This window comes from Hypanus sabinus, chromosome 2 (assembly GCF_030144855.1).
Source record: "Hypanus sabinus isolate sHypSab1 chromosome 2, sHypSab1.hap1, whole genome shotgun sequence".
NCBI lineage: Eukaryota > Metazoa > Chordata > Chondrichthyes > Myliobatiformes > Dasyatidae > Hypanus > Hypanus sabinus.
The window spans coordinates 64,902,508-64,921,552 of NC_082707.1; the positions used below are offsets into that span (position 1 = coordinate 64,902,508).

A 19,045-nucleotide genomic window follows, 5' to 3' on the forward strand; every position below is an offset into this window, starting at 1 on the left:
CCAAAGGTGAGGATCTTAAACTAAGGCAGTGGATGGCAGATGTCATGCAAAAATAAGACCACTGACTAAAAAAAAATCCACTATGATACAAAACAAAATGCAGTGTTTTGTGAAAATGCATAATGTGAGACTTGAGAAACTGGACACCAATATTGTGGTACTTAAGGTTAAAGCTGACAAAAGCATATGGGGGACCTGATGAAGGGGTAAGGTGAACATGCTGTAGATGTGGAAGCAATCAGTCTTAATCATGAAAATGCCACTGCATTTGAAACCATATGGGTTCCAATAGGACATAAAATTTACTAACAATCTGGTTCAACCTGATACAGATGGATATAGGCAATGACAGCCAATTTCGTTAAAACCGTGGTATGTCCTGGTCATAGGAAAATCTATCACCTACCGTGATTGCTAGTGATTACCAGATCCATAACTCCTACCACCCAAACTGCTTTAACCCTATGAAAATAATGCAAACAAAACTGAACAGGAAGAGAAGAAAAACAGAGTGAGAACTAAATCAAAAAATAATTAAAATTCATAAAAAAGCAGCTTCAGTAGAATGCAACTTCTGAGGAAGAAAAAATGATGATCTATAAAGATTGAACAACTGAATCTATGACTATGACAGATGGTGACAGCCAAAAATTATGACCATGCTCTGTATATTCATGGTTTCTTATTTATGAAAAACAACCTAAATATTTACAGCACCACAATGAGATCTTTTTGAAGTTTATGATAAACACTTTTTGATATATTGCACAAAGTAACTTTTCTACAAAGTTAAAAAGCAAACATGAACTTGTATCTGAAAAAAGAACAAATGGGAAAACCTTTAAACAATTCAAGCGAAAACAAATCTGTAACAAAATTTTCTTTGTTCTGTCTCAAGAGAATGCAGGCAAACTTTTCAAATGTTCTTGCTCACAATTAATGCTTCCATCAATAGTTAGTGGGCTTCCATGTCTGCCAGGCACATGTCTAATTAAGATCTTGCCAGATGGTATGAGGATTTTTGTGCATTATTTTTTCCCATTCAGTCACAGTACTGTACTCTGTTGGTGGCACTGACTGAAACAAGGCAATAGACTGGTGTCAGACATGTTCCAAAGACAACTGCGTCTCAGAAATAATACAGCCAGTGACAGCACTGACTCATTTGGCATCAAACTTTCTCCTGCTTCTTCCAAGTTCTGGGACTGGTGCTCTACTACTCACAACCATCTCAGGTACCTTCATGTGCTGCTCACTAGTCACCAGATTGACTGTCTTTCGAGGCTTTCCAATGTATGAAAGAAAATTCTTTTAAACATCAAACAAGAAATTCACTTTTAAATGTATTTTTTGTCTGTTTGCAACCTATCTAGCAGCTCACTGAGCTCTGAATGCATACTTGAATAACTTCAGAGAAAAATGTTTGCAAAGGAAAACTGCACTTTATAGAATGCCTTGTATTCTTTAAAGCTTTTAACCATGAAATGAAGTGATTTATATAGAGGCAAGTATGGTGTTAAAAAATTTGCCTATACTCACTATGGCCTGCCGTAACCTGAGAAGGACCTGTAATATTAAGTTGCTACAACCAACAAATTGAATGGTTACCAAGAATTTAACACACAGAATTTAAGGTGGAATATTAAATATAAAAATTATGTGCAAAATTTTGGGGAGTATTAAATAAAAAATGAGAGAGAGAGATAAATGAAACCATGAGGAAAGGTTTAACAATCATTTTTTAATATGAATGAGGAAATAAGTAGGCTGTCTGACCCTTCCATTTTACTCCATCATTGATCTAAATCACATTCTTTGCTCCATTTTTCTCTACTCCCATGACTCCCTTATCATTCAGAAATCTATTAATCTCTGAACTGAATGAACTCAATGCCTGAACCTCTACAGTCCTCTGGAGAATTCCAATGATTAACCAGTATTGGGATAAAGAAATTCCATATCTCTGTCATAAATAGCTATTTTCAGACCCCTGCGTCTAGAATCCTCATCCAGGGTAAAGGTTCTCCCAACTTACAACCTGTCAATCCCTTTGAAAGTTCTGTAAGTTTCAATGAGGTTGCTTCTCACTCCTCTAAACATTTGGGAATATAATCACGGTCTACTCAATATCTCCTCAGACAGTAAACACAACATATTGGGAATAGTCTGGTGAGGCATCATTGTACTCTATGGCGTCTATATTTTTAAGGTGACCAGAACTGAACATAATACTCCAAATGTTGTCTCACAATTTAATTGTAGTAGGATTTCTTTACTCATGTATTAAAATCTCTTGTAAGAAAACTTATCAGAACAGTTAGCTTCCTAATCTCTTACAGTATCTGCATTTTAGCTGTCTCTTTTGTGCAAGGAATACCTGGGTCCTAAAATAAAGGCTAAAATACCAGTTTCCTTCCTGTGTGTATATGTTAGCTTTTCATAGTTTGCATACAATCAACATTTCACAACCTGCTGCCATTTAAAAGAAAACTCTGCTGTTTTGCTTTGTTCACCAAAGTGGATGATACCACATTTTCCCACATTACATTCCATTTGGAAGATCTCACCCACTACCTAGCTTGTTTAATTCCTCTTGAAGTCTCTTCCATTTAGCTTTGTAGTATCAACACAGGAAATATGAAATTTGATCCATTTAGCCAAATCAGCGTCTGCACAACAGGTTTGGTCTATAGCTAAGGACAGAGAACTCCGAAATTCTCTGCTCCAGAGGCTGGTGGAGGTGAGATGATCAGATTTAATCTAGGTGTACATAATTAAATATTACAAAGATCGAAGAACTGGGGAATTAACACAGGAGTTGAAACCAGCATGGATCAGCCATTATCATATTGAAAAGTGGCATAGACATAAAGCCCTCTTGCTCCAATATTCTTGTGACCCCATAATCATGAAGAAGGATTCACTCTCCACTGCTCTTGGAAGTGGTCCATGAAGTGACACAGATCAAGAATAATTAAGCATAAGGCTTGCTTGGCAAAGAAAACCTAGGCATGTCCGCAATACCTACATATTGTGAACAACCTTTTGAAAAGTCCCATAAATTGTGGTTGTTCAGTCATGATCAAGACTTGTGAATTAAAAATTTGCATGTACCTCAATAGATGAACTCCAATCATTTCTGATAAGTTTCTATGTCCCTCAAGTACTTGAACACAAAATTGTTCAGTGAGGCTTCTGACGAAACAAGCAACCCTTGCATTGGGAGATACCAGAAGAGCTATCTGATTTACTCCTCAATACTGGTGACACTTCCAGCAAAGCTTACTGATAATCTAACCATGAATTTCAGGTCAAGGTTCTCCTAGAATTTATCATCAATACTGAAGCCATGGGATTTGACAATTGTCACTAACCTCAAAGAAGGCACCAAACAAATGTCTAGAGATAACCATACAAAATATTCCAGTTGTCTATTTAACAAAATCCCTGGCATTCAGCTGGAAGTTGTATCAGTGCACAGAAAAATTATCAGATCACAAAACTGAAAAGAAAAAGTATTGTTACAATTAACCTGTAAACAAGTAACAATTTTTTAAAAGTTTGAATATAAACTTATGATTCAGGGAGATCTTAAAAAATGATTTTGGAATTCATATTTTGTAATATTAATCTGAAGTAATAACAAATATTTTTAATGTACAGCTATTGTAATGACCCAAAAGTGTGTTAATTATGGATTAAAACAGCAGGAAAAGGTCACTTATAAAGCATAGTATAAAGCATTTTTTGATATTCTGTCATAAAAGTAGTTTCAGTTGATTTCTTTGATTCTACCAGAGAAAAGAACAGACCATAGGAGGCTGGAATTAACACAATGGACAAAGTACAAGTGATATCTCAGATGGAGGTCAAAGTTTAGCTACCATTACAACTCCAAAATCTAGGCCATAGGAACTTTTACACAGAGTGCTGGGTGCATGAAATGCACTACAGGGATGGTCCTAGAGGCAAATACATTCAGGATATTTCAGTGTCTCTTAAATAGGCATATGGAAGGGAACAAATGGAGAGCTGGATTGAAGAGAAAGGTTCGATTCATCTTGCAGTCAGTTAAAGGTGGACACAACAGTATCGGCCAAATTGCCTGTGCTATGCTACGCTATTCTATGTTTCTAAATAATTTCTTTCCCATTAAATTAAAAACTTAATTAATTGTGTCAGCAGTTTGCAAACAAAACTTACGAATATGCAGAGGTCCACACAGCCATTTTCTTAAGTAATCTAAAAACTGAGTTGTGTCAGAGCACAAGAGTTCCATTCCTGTGAACCGTTTGCAACCCAAATAGTACGCAAGTCAAAAATGCATCACAAATTGAGTTCCACTGGGTAGGAGATGTCTGCAGCCCTTCAGCATCTGGCAAATCCATCCTATCTCCCAAATATTTTCTTGTACATATGGGTTACTGGGAAGACCATGCTACCTTCCTGCATGCTAAGAAAATCAAAAATCTGAAAGAAAAATGCAAAATGCAAGGAATCCTCAGTAAGTCATTTGCATCGATAGAAGGACAGAGTCAAACTATTTGTTGAAATAATAGAAACATTTACTCATTCATCAAGCCTGGTTCTAGTTGTCAAAAGCCTGAAACTTCAAATGTTTTTCTTTTCCCAAATTCTGCCTAACTTGCTGTGAATTTCCAGCATTTTCTGATTGTATTGCCACCTAGAAGGCTTGTGCTTGTCTGAAATAGATTTTCCTAGCATCTTGGCTTTAAGTAGTAAGGTCCAAATAACAAGTTAAGTAAGCCACACATCCAGTTTCACCCTTCTGTCACAGATCGAATGTTTATCAAGCAACTGAAACATAACAGTTAATTAAATGAACTCAAGAAAATTTCTATAGCAGCTCAAACTTACCTCTTTCATTTTGAGTTATTCCTTCCCATCAAAGTAAATGAAGTAATTGAACCGGCCCAGCACAAAACACTGCATAGGTTCAACATGCAAATTTTTCTGTGCAGTAGATGCTGAGAAACTGCAGGAAGTAGGTGCTCTGTTAAGAGTCTAAAGGACGAGCATAGTTGAAATGACAACATCACAGGCCACTCAGAAAATTTCAAAGTCCACTCTGAGATTCATTTTCTTGTGGGCATTCACAGTAGATACAAACAATTACAATGGAGCCAATGAAAAAATTACACACACAGACTGACAACCAAGTGCAACAGAAAACAAACTGTGCAATTCAAAACCAAATAATAGATTTAGACAATAGACAATAGGTGCAGAAGTAGACCATTCGGCCCTTCGAGCCTGCACCGCTGAAAGATTTATAAAATGAGAAAATGAGTTGTAGGATCCTTGAAATTGAGTCAATAGGCGCAATCATATTCAGACATAATGTTTTAGGAACAGCTTCTACCCCTCTGTCATCAGAGTTCTGAGTGGACAATGAACCCATATATTAAGAAAAAATCTCCAGATGCTGGAAATCCAAGGCTCACACACACAAAATGCTGGAGGAACTGAGAAAGCCAGGCAGAATCTATGGAAGAGAGTAAAGTTGACGTTTCGGGATGAGACCCTTCATCAGGACCCTCCTGAGGTCCTGCTGAAGGGTCTCGGCCCAAAATGTCGACTGTAGTCTTTAACATAAATGCTGCCTGGCCTGCTGAAAACTCATATGCACCAAGCTTTTTTTTTGTTCTCTTTTTGAACAACTTATTTAAGTTAATTATTAAGTATATTTTCTGTTGTCATTTAGTTTTTTCTTGTTTTGTATTTCACTGTACTGCTGCTATAATACAACAAATTTTTACAACATACGCCAGTGATATTAAACCTAATTCTGATCCTCATTCTGAAACAACTTTCAAAATGAGACCTATTTTAATTAAATTATAAATATCTATGGCATAGATGGGGTTCATTAAGCCTGTGTTGTACCTGTCAGTCAAAAATATTATTGACCTTTTAGTCAACAATAAATTAGCATCCTTCTAGCCATCTGGAGAGACAGCTATTACCAAAAATACTGGAAAATGCTTGCCAGAGTCTGAGCTCTTCTCCCTGGGTTCTTTCAAGAAACTGGGACTCAGTCTTACCTACCAACTTCTACACTTGACAGTAAAACCTCTCCCTCAATATCTATCATTTCCAACATTTCACATTTGTCCTACTTAATCTGAATACTTGTATCATCCATTTTTCTGCAAAATCAAAAAATGAATTATTTATTCAAATGTTACACACCTTCCACCTCTATACCCAGACTATTGCTTGAGTTTCTCATAAGAATAATTTTCACATAGTTATCCTCTTTCCCATCACAAATTTATCAAACTTAAAATTTATCAAACTTAAGAGTTTTTATCATGATTTTATCATGCTAGTTCACCGTTCTTGTTACTGCTTGTGGTCTGCAAGCCTCAAGCAGTGGATCTTGGGATCCCGACCCTGGAACACACCTAATAATCAGACACTTTTTATAAACCGCTTAAAGGTAATTAATTGCAAAAATAAAATAAATACTTTAAACAATCTTCATGTAAGAATTACTTTTAAAATTGGAATCAAATAGAATAATTTTTATTAAAAGTTCCCAGTCAAGGTCAATAACCCTATTCAAATTGAATGAAGTTGCTTTCTTTGGCATTAGGCCAAAAGGTTAGATGTGAAATGCCAAGTACTTTTTCATGGGCTATGCTTGCTTTCCTAACTTCCCCTTTTAGTTTCTCTAATGCACTTTAATGCACTCCAATAGGCTTTCTGCTGCATTCAGTCCTCAGTACCCGTCATACTTCATTTATGCTCTATCCTGCCCTGTTATATTTCTTTGGGCGGGGGGATGTGGGCGTGGGTGGGAGGTGAGCATGGAGGATGTGGTCCAGAATTTGAGGTTGTCCCATTTTTTAAAAATGGGATGAATACTTTTTTTTATTAATCACATTTCTATACTTTTAAATAATCTGATCTACAAAGGCTTCCATTTAACAAGTGGGACACGTGACTCACGGAGGTACACACCAGGTGCGCAAAGTATGCTTCGGAGGAATTTAAAATAGAAGACAAAAGATTAGCTTTATTTGTCACGGGTATTTCAAATCATACAGGGCAATGTGTTGTATTCACTGATGACCAACATGTTATAAAGATGTGCTAGGGGCAGACCTCAAGTCTTGCAATGCTTCTGGCGCCAACATTGTATGCCCATTAGCTTACCTACCCTAACCCATGTGTCTTTAGGAATGAGAGGGGAACTGGAGCACCTAGAATAAACCCGTGTGGTCACAGGGAGAACATGCAAACTCCTTGCAGACAGCAGCGCAAATTGAACACTTTTTCCAATTGCTGCCACACTAATCGTTACACTACATTGCCACTCCTTATGCTACTGAGCTGCCCTATACCCTAACCTAATGGTCACCAACCACTTTAAGCCCAAGATCCCCTACCTCAGCCTTAGTGAAATGCAAGATCGACCCCAGGTCAATTAGTTACACGCATGTGCACCGGGGGCAGAAAAGACCGGAAGTAAGACCCTGCAACCCGGAAGTAGAAATTATGTATAAACACCAGGGGTCACCACTCTCTTTTGCATCGCGGACCAGTTTAATATTGACAATATTAAACTGGCTGAAGGGGGTGGGTGGGTGGGTGTTAAAAACGGCAGGAATACCTCAATACTCGAAGCAGGTTCCTTATGTCCAGTCTATTCCGCAATTCAGTTTACGCAGCTCTCGGCACTTAGTTTCTGTCCGGCTTGCTCATGTTTTTTCCACTCACAAAACATAACGGGTTTGTCTTTAAGTGCATGGTGCTTGGACTCAGGGTACCGAAGCAGCTTTGAGGGCTTCATTGCCTCATTAGACAGCCTCCCCACCCGAACTTCAGCCTCCCACCCGCCGCCAGACGCCTTGGCCAGGTGCGGCTGGTCGTGGCTGGGGTGAGAGGACAAGGTCAGGGCCAGAGGTTCCCATACCGGGGCCGCTGCAGTTGTAGTCTGGAGAGAGCGACCGACTGACCGAGGGGTGTGACAGGGCCCGTGCCCGCCCCCCCCCCCCCCGTAGGATCTATCGGCAGATAAAAGTTTGTTTCAGTAGAGCGCAGCGAGGTAGCTGCTCTGCTACGTACAAAACCCTGAGCCCAAATTAGGTTGTCTGCAAATATTTTAGCACCGGGCTCCCTGTGAACATTTGGTGTGCTAAACAGGTTCAGAGGCGGTGCCCATCTGTCGCACTCCAGGCTGGTAGAAATGGCACTTCCTGCCGGCCGCGCCAGGGTATCACGGCATTTAGGCAACTGATGATCTCGTGTGGGTTCAAGTTCAACAGTGGGTGTGACAGGGAATGAGGAAAGGTGCAGCTGACTCATACCATTTCCTCGTGACCCAGTTCTTGGGGAACACTGAAGTACACTGTGTAATGCAGGGGAGCTACACGCATGCGCACTGGGCAGAAAGAACGGAACTAAAACCCCGCAACCCGGAAACAATCTCTCAACAGTATTTGTGTATTTATTTTTCATTATTTTTCAGGATCTACTGGGAAAGTCTCAAAGATCGACCAGTCGATTGTGATCCACGGGTTGGCAACCACTACCCTATCCTATATCTCTTCTATCCTGTTTCTTATGAGCAATATGGGGCATTATCCACAAATTAAAAGCATTCCTGCAGGTGATGAGATCCAAGCTTTTCCCTGTTATACAAATGTCAATATTGTGATGTTTTAAATCTACACAAAAAAAAAATCTGACTGGAAGTAGGAAAAGACAGAGAAAGCACTTTACTACTTCTTTTCTATATGATTACACTTTTGGGATGACCAAGTCCCGAGAGCAACCATTCTTTCTCAATATGACTCATTGTCAATGTGAAACATAACTACAGTAAGTGTCAAGGTGGTTCTTGCAGCAGTTCAAAAAGACAATATTATTCCCATGGTTTTACATCAAAAGCTGTAACATCCACGGAAGGAAAATACTTGTATAAAATTTGATGGAAATGTCATAAATTCTAACACTATATTGAGCACTGTATTGTTGCAGAATTACGAGTTCATACAATAGAGATTATTTCTGCATATTTGCAGTCTTACTTTCATTCTGAAATAAGAAGCCTTTGCAGCAGAAAACTTTGACTGCATTGCCATGCCACACATTGTAAATCACTCCTTTTATGTCCTTAAATTCCATTTATGACACCTTCAAAATATAATCTGATTGCTTTATGCTATTTGAATTTGAAGTTGCTGTGCTTTCTCTCAACAATAGTATAGGCAAGATAAAATAAATGCTGAATATTGCCTTTCTTTCAATGAATATGCACTACTTCACAAATGAACATATGATTGAACCCTTGGATTCAGACTTCTTTTTCGCAGTTTTAATTCCTCATGATTCTGTTGGGTATTGGGAGTTCATTTTTTTTTACACCCTTTTGAAGCTGCTAACTTTAGCCAATTTTTCCACATGCATCATTATTAAGTATCAGTACCTGTTTTTGCAGTAAAATGCTTTTTAGTTTGTATTACCACATTTAACAATTCCTAACTTGCATTTGCCATTTTGGGAGACAAAACTGTAAATAATTTAACAAACGAACACATATCCTCCAAATTATCAATCCAAACGATCTGCACACAATGAGCATTTGTCACAGCACTACAACGATCATCAGTTTGACTATAATGTTCACCTGAAACTTGGAATATTTTTAAGAAACTAAGAGGTACAGCTTGCTCAACAATCTACCAATATATATTTATAAATGTTCCAAAATTATATACATATAAAACACATCATCCATCTACATATTGCAGCAGTGTGAAACTTCTTTATTCTTGGCTCACCAAACAATGAATACCTCACCTTAGCTAGGTTATCAAGAACAAAGAGCATGCAAAAAGAGAAAAATCAGACACATGTCGACCAAAACCAGAACATTACATGACATTCATCACGCTAAAGCATCAGTAAAATATTTTCTAAGAAAATTTTCAAACTCCAGCTGCAGCAAGAATTCACAATTTAAGTGGTAACAGCCATACCTGTGGAAGCATAGGCATGGTCAACATTTTGGGCCAAGGCCTTGCATCGTTTAAAAGGCCGCTTGAAAACTTATTAACATACTTGCAAACAAATACAACGGGCCACCAGTTTTATTTTGCATCTTTCATTTTTACACCATGTTTGCTATTCCATTTGTTTAATCAAAAGTATAATATTTAAAAACTCAATGTGCTCATACACATAGTATACGAAATTAGAACACATTCACATACCTAGATCACTTTTAATTAACAACAAATTGTCATTGAAATTTCTAGCATGAGGCTATTCAGGCCATCAAGCTTTTGCTGACATTTTGAAAAGTACTCATGTTTCATTATACAATTTGTCCACAACCTTCAAGAACCTGCTGAACTCATTTTTAAGACGACTTATGAAATTGCCTTCCACCCTTTATTAGCTAAAATCATTATATTCCTAATTAAACCACATTTTATTTGAAAAGTATACTTGGTTTCTATATACAAATGCAAAGGAGATTAACTAGCATTTTCTCAAAATGCAGCTTTTATTCTCAGCTCGCTGGGAAGATTACTTCTTTTCCGCCATCTTTCCAAGAAATTCCATTTTGAGTAAATTTGATCTCGTTTATCTATTGCTGTTTGTGATGGATATTCACTTTCCAGGTCCCATGAGGCTTATTGCTAACCTAGCTTTCTTATGCAGCAGCATGACATTTCCAATGAGTCAGAGTTGTTTGTGTCAAAGTTCAACTTCTAACAAAGTTTATTTTAGTAAACAAGAACGAGTCTTCAATTGCTAATGTAAATTGCAAACAGCAATCAGGTTTAAGTTAAAAGCACAGTTTTACAAATTGCAGTGATATAGAGCACAGGCTGCTGGCCCACAACAGGAGGTTGGCTGCTAAGAAATACGGTTTGCAAAGTGAAGTAGCCATGAGACTTCTTGCTCTGCATCAGCTAAATGCAAGACAATGGGGTTATGGTAATTGGTCTAAATCAAACCAGGCAACTACAGCCAAATTATTTGCATCATTGTGATATAGATCAGGGAAGGTTCCAGACTGGGCTTAATTTGTCACCTACTGCATCAAATATGATCATACGTGCAATCAATCAATAGCTGGGATATTTGTGTACCTAAGAGTCAGCACTAATTTTGAGTGTCTGGAATCTCTGTACCCAGAAGCTTCTAGACCATCTGTATGAATTAATTTAAACACCAGCAAGATATCTGACGAAACCCCACATGCAAATAATGTCAAACAGAAGCAAAGCAGTACAAATATTAGAAAGCATTGGGGATGGTTAGGAATGGCAAGGAAGATGACAGAAAGGCGGGGTATCAGAAAGAAGAACTAGAATTAATTCATCAGCTTTAGGTTTTTGCCACAACCGACCAGTTCATCTGCAACTTATTGGTAATGTTCTTTTACTTCATAAGAATCGTACCAGTGTTTAGAAATCCTTTGTAGTTTGTAAATCTTTTAATAATAAAAATAACAATTTATAGTGAGTTATTTTCATGCAAATGATGTTCAAAGTACTTTACAATGAGAAGTGCACATATGAAGATAAGAGAAAAATTATGTTAGTTAAAAGCAAACTTAAATAGATAGGTTTTTAGCTATTTAGTTATTGAGTTAAAAGTGTCAACTAAACCTGCATCCTCTATAGTTTCAGATATTGAGATGCATAATTTCGGAGCTTAGTTCAAAAAAGCTGACCTGCCAATTAACTTTTGGGAAAGACTGTTTAAATTTAAGAGACCGGTGGAGGAAGACTTGAGAGGTCAAGCAGGATTATAAACTGAAAGATTCTGTGATGTACTCTGGTCACGGACAATTAAGAGGTTTAAAAACAAGTAAGAGACCATTAAAAGTAGTCTAAAGAGATACAGGAAGCTAATGAAGAGTAACTGGGATGGTTGTGTTATGCTCCTTCATCCTGGTTTTAGTTAAAAACTTGGCAGCAGCATTCTGAATGAGTTGAATACCATCACATTACATGTTAATCACTAAAACCATGAACTGAACAGCAAGACAATCCAAAGCACAACATGTAATACATGAGCAAATTTTAATGAATTGGTATAAAATATAGTTGGGGCATGAATGATTTAAGAATACATTACAAACAGAGGAAGGTTCTCTAGAGAATTGGCAACCTACATACATCTGGTCAAAAAAGGTTTAACAATAGAATTACCCTCTTTAGATCAACATGTAATCAGCAGTGAAATAAAGCAACTCTTCTGCCAAATTACATTAGAACTGAACAAGGGAGAGGGAGTGGTTAAAGATATATACAGGTGATAACCGTTTGAAGCAAAAGATACTAAAACACTTGGAGTGGTCTTTAGGGTGAAATAGAATAGGGCTTAAAATCTTCTTCTGAGTAGAAAAGCCCACATTGGAAGTATCGGATACAGTTGACGACCCCAACAGATTCACAGATGAAGTGCTGCCTCACCTGGAAGGACCTTCTGAGGTCCTGAATGGAGGCAAGGGAGGTGAATGGGCAGGTACAGCATTTTGGCCACTTGCAGGGATAAGTGCCAGGAGGAAGGTTAGTGGGGAAGGATAACTGGACAAAGGATTCATGAGGGAATGATCCCTGCAGCATGCAGAGTGAGGAGGGTAGGTAAACTTATGTTTGGTAGTAGGGTCCCTTTAGAGATGGCGGAAGTTGCGGAGAATGATGTATTGGATGTAGAGGCTTAGGGGATGGCAGGTAAGGACAAGAGGAACCCTATTCACTGCTCAGGCAGCAGGAAGACAGAGTGAGCGTGGATGTTCAGGAAATGGAGGAGATGCGGCTGAGAGCAGAGGAAAGGAAGCCTTGTTCTTTGAAGAAAGTGAACTCCTCTGATGACATGAAAAATAAGGCCTAATCCTGGGAACAAATGAGCTGAGATGAAGGAACCACACAAAATAGCATTTTTACAGGAGGCAGGCTAGGAAGAAGTAAAGTCAAGATAACCGTGGGAATCAGATTTATTTTGTACTATCTTATTTTAAAGACTGCATTTCTATTTTACTGCTGTTGACTGAAAGAAAATGTAGGCTACAATTCCAAATCATCCCATAGAGACTTCTACATCCAAGAGAAAGGATCGCCAGGGATACAACAGTCCATTGGCAGAGAACATTAGCCTAGAACTTGTGCTGAAGTTTCAGGGTTTGAATTTGAACTTTATATCATGGTGCCAGCGAAGGAAGGATGGCACCTAATTTGCTTACATCACAACATTCCATGACGCATTAATACTGTAGAATGTCTGACTATTTCTCACTTGCTCACAAAATGTTTCCATCTCTAGCCATTTGGCAGACTACAGCCAATTCAAATGGGCTCTTTGATTCAAAATGTAGAAAAAATAGTTATTTCCACAGTAAAAAGTGATACAAAACCTTTTTAAAAATCTGGATTTAGTGCATCATATACTCAGTCTACTGCTATTGCAATCTTAAAATCAGAGTGATACTCATATAATTTATATGAATCAAGACTAAAGATTGGGAATGCTTTTCTTAGTCTTTGGATTATGGGCATCAGCTCCTCAGAAATGTAGCACATCATTGCACTGACCAAAAAGAAATTCATGGGAATTTGACTACAAATGGGAATATGTCTTCAAGTGCAGCAGAAATTACCTAGTAACCCATGGAATATTGTGGTTAAATGCATTAGAATCCTAAAGAAGACTTTAAACATATATTAATCTCAGCTATTGTATCTGCAGAAGATTCATTACTAATCTTCCTTTTGTGAGAAGAAACATACAGTCATCTTTTCTACATTCACAAGTTCCCTCCTCCACAGTGGGTTTCAGTGTACTTTATTTCATCTTTACATCAAAAAGATATAATTTAGAACAAAAAAAAATAATTCCCTTGGAATACAGAGATTAATGAAAGTGTGAGTGCCTTGCACATAAGAAAAGTAAGGCTGCTCCTTTGGGAAATTGTCTCCTTTCAGAGTGCTAGGTATTCAAAGCTTGTTCAAAAGTGTTCATTTAGAATACAGATATCAAAAGATGATGCAAATATTGAAGAGATAATCATGAAACTTACCAGATGTTCTAACCCTACTTTGATGTTCACAGAATCCCTGTAAAAGAAAAAAAAATCCTAAATATCAGCTTCTCAATAAAGCCAATACTCACCCCAGTATCTGTTTACTAATGTTAACCCTAAATTGAAACCATAGAATAATGCAGTCTACAAAATAAGAATAACAGTAATGCCAACATATTTTGTTATTAGATCACGATATCCATCTTTTACTTTGAAGCAGGGAATTGTAAGTTTTAATACTTGGCAATATAGGATTTAAAAGTAAATATATCACAAATTTAGTAGTGTTATTTGATAACTTAATGTAAAACATACATTCTAGAGGTTTGTGAAACAACTGAATCAAATTTCAAGATTCATGAAAATAATCCCAAGACATACACTTACAATTTTCCCCAAGGACCATCCAAGTATAATAATTTCTGAAGGCGAAGAAACTTAAAAAAACAAAATCCCCCCCCAAAAAATGAAAACTTTACGTGGCACTGTATAGAATTTGCAGTCCACTTAATGGAACTAAAGTAATAAATACACTCTGCTGAAGCAATAAATGCATTTTGGTTTTCTTTAAATACATTTTTTTGTCTGTCAAAAGCCAAACACATCAACATGAAAGAAAGAACACCTCAATTTTACTAAATTGAGAAATTAAAATCTCCAACAAGAGTGGATCAATCCACCGAACAGCTTCACCATCACTGTTTACCCCACCATCAACATCATGGGATGAACACTGATCAAAAACTCAACAGGACCAACCACATAAATACCAGAGTTACAAAACAGCTGGATATCCTGTGGCAAGTTCAAAGTAAATTTATCAAAGTACATATGTTTCACCATATACAATACTGAGATTCATTTTCTTGTAGGCATATTCAATAAATCCATCACAGAATAATAACCACAATCGAGTCAATAGAAGACTGCACCAATCAGGGTGTTCAACCAGTGTGCAAAAGACAACAAGCTGTGGAAATACAAAAGGAAAGAAATTATAGTAATAAATAAACATTGAAAACATGAGAGGAAGAGTCCTTGAATCCATAGGCTGTGGAAACATATCAATTATGACTGTGAGAAGTTATCTCCTTTGGTTCAACAGCCTGATGGTTGAGGGGTAATAATTGTTCCTGAACCTGGTAGTGTGAGCCCTGAGGCTCCTCTACATTCTTCCTAATGACAGCAGTGAGAAGAGAGCATGGCCTGGGTGGTGGTCATTGATAATGGATGCTGCTTTCCTGTAACAATCCTTCATGCAGATGTGCTCAATGGTGGGGAAGGTTTTAACCCTTGATGAACTGGGTTGTATCCACTACTTTCTGTAGGATTTTCCATTCAAGGCCATGATGCAACTAATCAATATACTCTCCACCACACATCTACAGAAGTTCGTCAAAGTTTTAGACGGCATGCTGAATCTTTGCAAACTCCTACGAAACTGGAGGTCCTGCCGTGCTTGTTTCTTAATTGCAATTGCATTCTGAACCCACAACAGGTGCTCTGACATGAAAACACTAAGGAATTTCCTGCCCCTCTCTATTTCTGATCCTCTAGTAAGGACTGGCTCATGGACCTCTGGTTTCCTCCTTCTAAAGTCAATAATCAGCTCCTTGGTTTTGCTGACATTGAGGTAGAGGTTGTTGCTGTGGTGCCACTCAGTTTGATTTTCAATCTCTCTCCTACGTGCTGATTTATCACCAACTTGGATTCAGCCTACAAACAGTGTTATCATCAGCAAACTTTAATATGGCATCAGAGCTGTGCTCAGCCACACAGTCACAAGTGTAAAGCAAGTAGAGCAAGGGACAAAACACAAGGCTTGTGGTGCACCTGTGCTGATGGAGATTGTGGAGATGTTGTTGCCAATCTGAACTGACTGGTGTATGTAAGTGAGGAATTGAATGCCAAGTTGTAGCTGATAAAGAGCACCTTAATGAATGCAACTTTGCTGCTCAGATGTTGGAGGATTGAGTGAAGAGCAAATGATTACCATGGTTACCATGCTCTTCTTAGACACTGGTGTAAGTGAGTCTGCTTGAAGAAGTGTGTAACTCAGACTGCCAAAGCGAGAGGTTAAAGACCTCAGTGAATGCTCGAGCCAATTGATTGGCACAGGTCTTTAGTACTTGACCAGGTACCCTGTATGAGCCGAATACTTTTCGTGGGTTCACCTGCCTGAAGGCTGTACGCACATCGGCCTGAGACTGAAATCTCGGGATCGTTGGGGGCTACAGGTGTTCATGATGGTTCCTCCATGTTTTGATGGTCAAAGCAAGCAAAGGAGGTATTAAGCTCATCTGGAAGCAAAGCCCTGTTGTTGCCTATGTGGCTTGATTTTACCTTACAAGAGGTGATAGCATTCAAGTCCTGCCACAACTGTCAAGCATCCTTCATTGTTTTAAGTTTCATCTGGAATTGCTACTTCACCCATCAGATGGCTTTCCTGGAGATTGTACCTGGACCTCTTAACTTTCTTAGTCACCAGACATGAACATCTTTGACCTGGCCCTCAGCAGATTGCCAGTCTCAGGGCTTCTGGTTGGGGCATCACTCATCTACACCTGTTTCAATAAATTCCATGACAATCATGGTGTGTTCAATCAGACCCACAGCTGAGTCCTTGAACACGGCCCAGTCCACTGATTCAAAGTAAACCCATAGTTACTCCTCTGCCTGCCGTGACCACCTCTTTGTGTTCTCATCTCTGCAGCTTTGCTCTTTACTCTTGACCTGGATGCAGGGAGAAGGATATCCAAGTGATAGATTTACTGAAATACACTCTGGACATGGAACGAGAGGTATTCCCTTAGTGTAACAGTGATCCAGTATGTCGGAACATCTGGTGCTACAGGTTATATGCTGAAAGGTAATTGGGCAATTAGGCAGGGTTTCCTTCAAACGGGCAGGGTTTCTTTCAAATGTGCCTTCAAATATGAAGTCCCGACTCTGATTTGAAATGCATCAGGATAGCCTGTTTTTTGTTTGGAGATGGCATCAAGCAGTATCTCAAGTGCCTGATTATAGTTGGCCACTGGTGGAATGCAAACTGTGGTCAGGATTATGGAGAAGAATTACTGGCATTTGACCATTAGGTACTGAAGGTCAGGGGAACACAAGTTCGACAAAATTGCCACATCAGAGCACCACAGAGTTGAAATGAAACACACCCCCCCACTTTTTGCCTTTTCCAAATCAGCATTTCAGTCTATCCATGGAATCAAGAAGACTTCAGGGTTGATTGCTGATTCTGGTGTGCTGGAACTAAGTCACATCTTGGTCACATACTGAACGTAACTATCTTTCATTTCCCTCCATACAGCAATCTTGCCCTCAGGTCCTCAATTTTATTCTCCAGTGACTACACATTTGCTAACAAGGTGCTGGTTAGAGGTGGCTTCACACCTCTGCCTTTCAGCTTGACTTGGACAACTCCCCTCGCCCAACCTAATTTCGGCCATGGCTTAAAGGAGCCATACCTCCTTGCTTGAGAGTTAAGTCCGTAGAGCCTTCAGAAGATCGTGAAAGCTGCAGATCATTAAGTTAATTTAAAAGTACATTGCTTAAAGGGAAATTATGCTGCGGATTTCAGTGAGTAATTCCCAGCTGATATCCCAAAGCTTTTTTACCAATTACATCACAGAAGTCAGAAGCATGAAGGAGCACTCTCAACCTGAACGAATGGATGCAGCTCCAAGACAGCTCAATAATTTCAACATAATCCAGGACAAGGCATTCTGCTTGATTGGTTTAATATCTTACGTATTAAACATTTATTCCAATCATCACTGTTGCATCTTAGCATTACCAAAATGCACTTCAGTAACTAATGTGGATAGCAGCTCCCATATCCGCCAACTCTACAACCAGAAAAGGCAAGTATCATCTGAAAGCAACAGCATGCACAGATTCCGCTACAGGTTACACACCCACCTGCCTTGAAAGTATAGCACTGTTCCTTCACTGGTGGTGGGCCTAACGCCTGAAATTCTAACCCATCAGGTTTAGGGTCATAGGGTTATACAGTATAAAAATAGGTCCTTCAGCCAAATTTATCCATACCATCCAACACAGATGTCTGAATTAGTTCCAATTCCCTGGCATTGTGGGACTACCATCAGAGAGACAAAAAGCTATTAATAAAGGTGGATCACCACTACTTTCTCAACAGTGATTTAAGTGGGTCATAAATGCAGGTTTAGCTAACAACACACTCCTCAAAAATGAACAGAATATAATTAAAGAAAATCCAATGGTGTTTCATTCTGCAGAAAGAGCATAAGGACAGCTGAGGACAGAATGGGTCCATTTTGGACGAAGGAGATAACATGTGGAGAAAGAAGATGTGAGCAAAGTTCATTTCTGAAAGGTGGAGACATTGGAACCCTGTAGTTAAGGAAGAATTTTAAATATTAGATAAACTTAGTGAAAAAATATTAAAGGGTGTGAAATACTTGAAAATGGATGAATTACTATGCCAGGATGAAATATATCCCAGGCCTTTGAAGTAAGGAATAAAACTGGAGACAATGTGACCTTCATTTTTCAACTTAGTCTGGCTACATGAACACTGCCAGAGAAAAGACTGAGATTTCTACCATGGTCAAAAACTAAAAAAAAAACAGTACTCACAGATCAATTACTTCAACTTCTATGGTGGGAAAATAATTATCATCAATGCCAAGGAATATTACAAGCAATCACTTAAGAATACATATTAATTACAGACAGTATGCATGAACTTATTAAGGGAACTTCACATCTAACCGACTTGACTGAATGTTTCGAGGGACTGATATGGGTAGTCCATGAGAGCAGTGCATTTGATGTAGTTTACATGGATTGAAGTGTGGAAGGTTGATCAACAAATTAAAAGCCAAGAGCAGATATATGGATAATGGCAAATTAGGTTCAAAACTGAGTAACTGAAAGGAAACAAAGGGAAGTGATGGTTTTCAGAGTAGACAATAAGGA

The 19,045-nt window shown here is 38.4% G+C and overlaps 1 protein-coding gene across 1 annotated transcript in view; it reads right to left on the reverse strand.

Annotated features, from left to right (window-relative positions):
• The window catches only part of rsrc1 (arginine/serine-rich coiled-coil 1), a 352,648-nt gene that overhangs the window by 204,234 nt on the left and 129,369 nt on the right, over positions 1-19,045 (reverse strand). Inside the window, exon 5 of the mRNA XM_059947458.1 lies at positions 14,069-14,105. Coding sequence (XP_059803441.1) covers positions 14,069-14,105 — 37 coding nt within the window. The remainder of the gene's footprint in view (positions 1-14,068; positions 14,106-19,045) is intronic.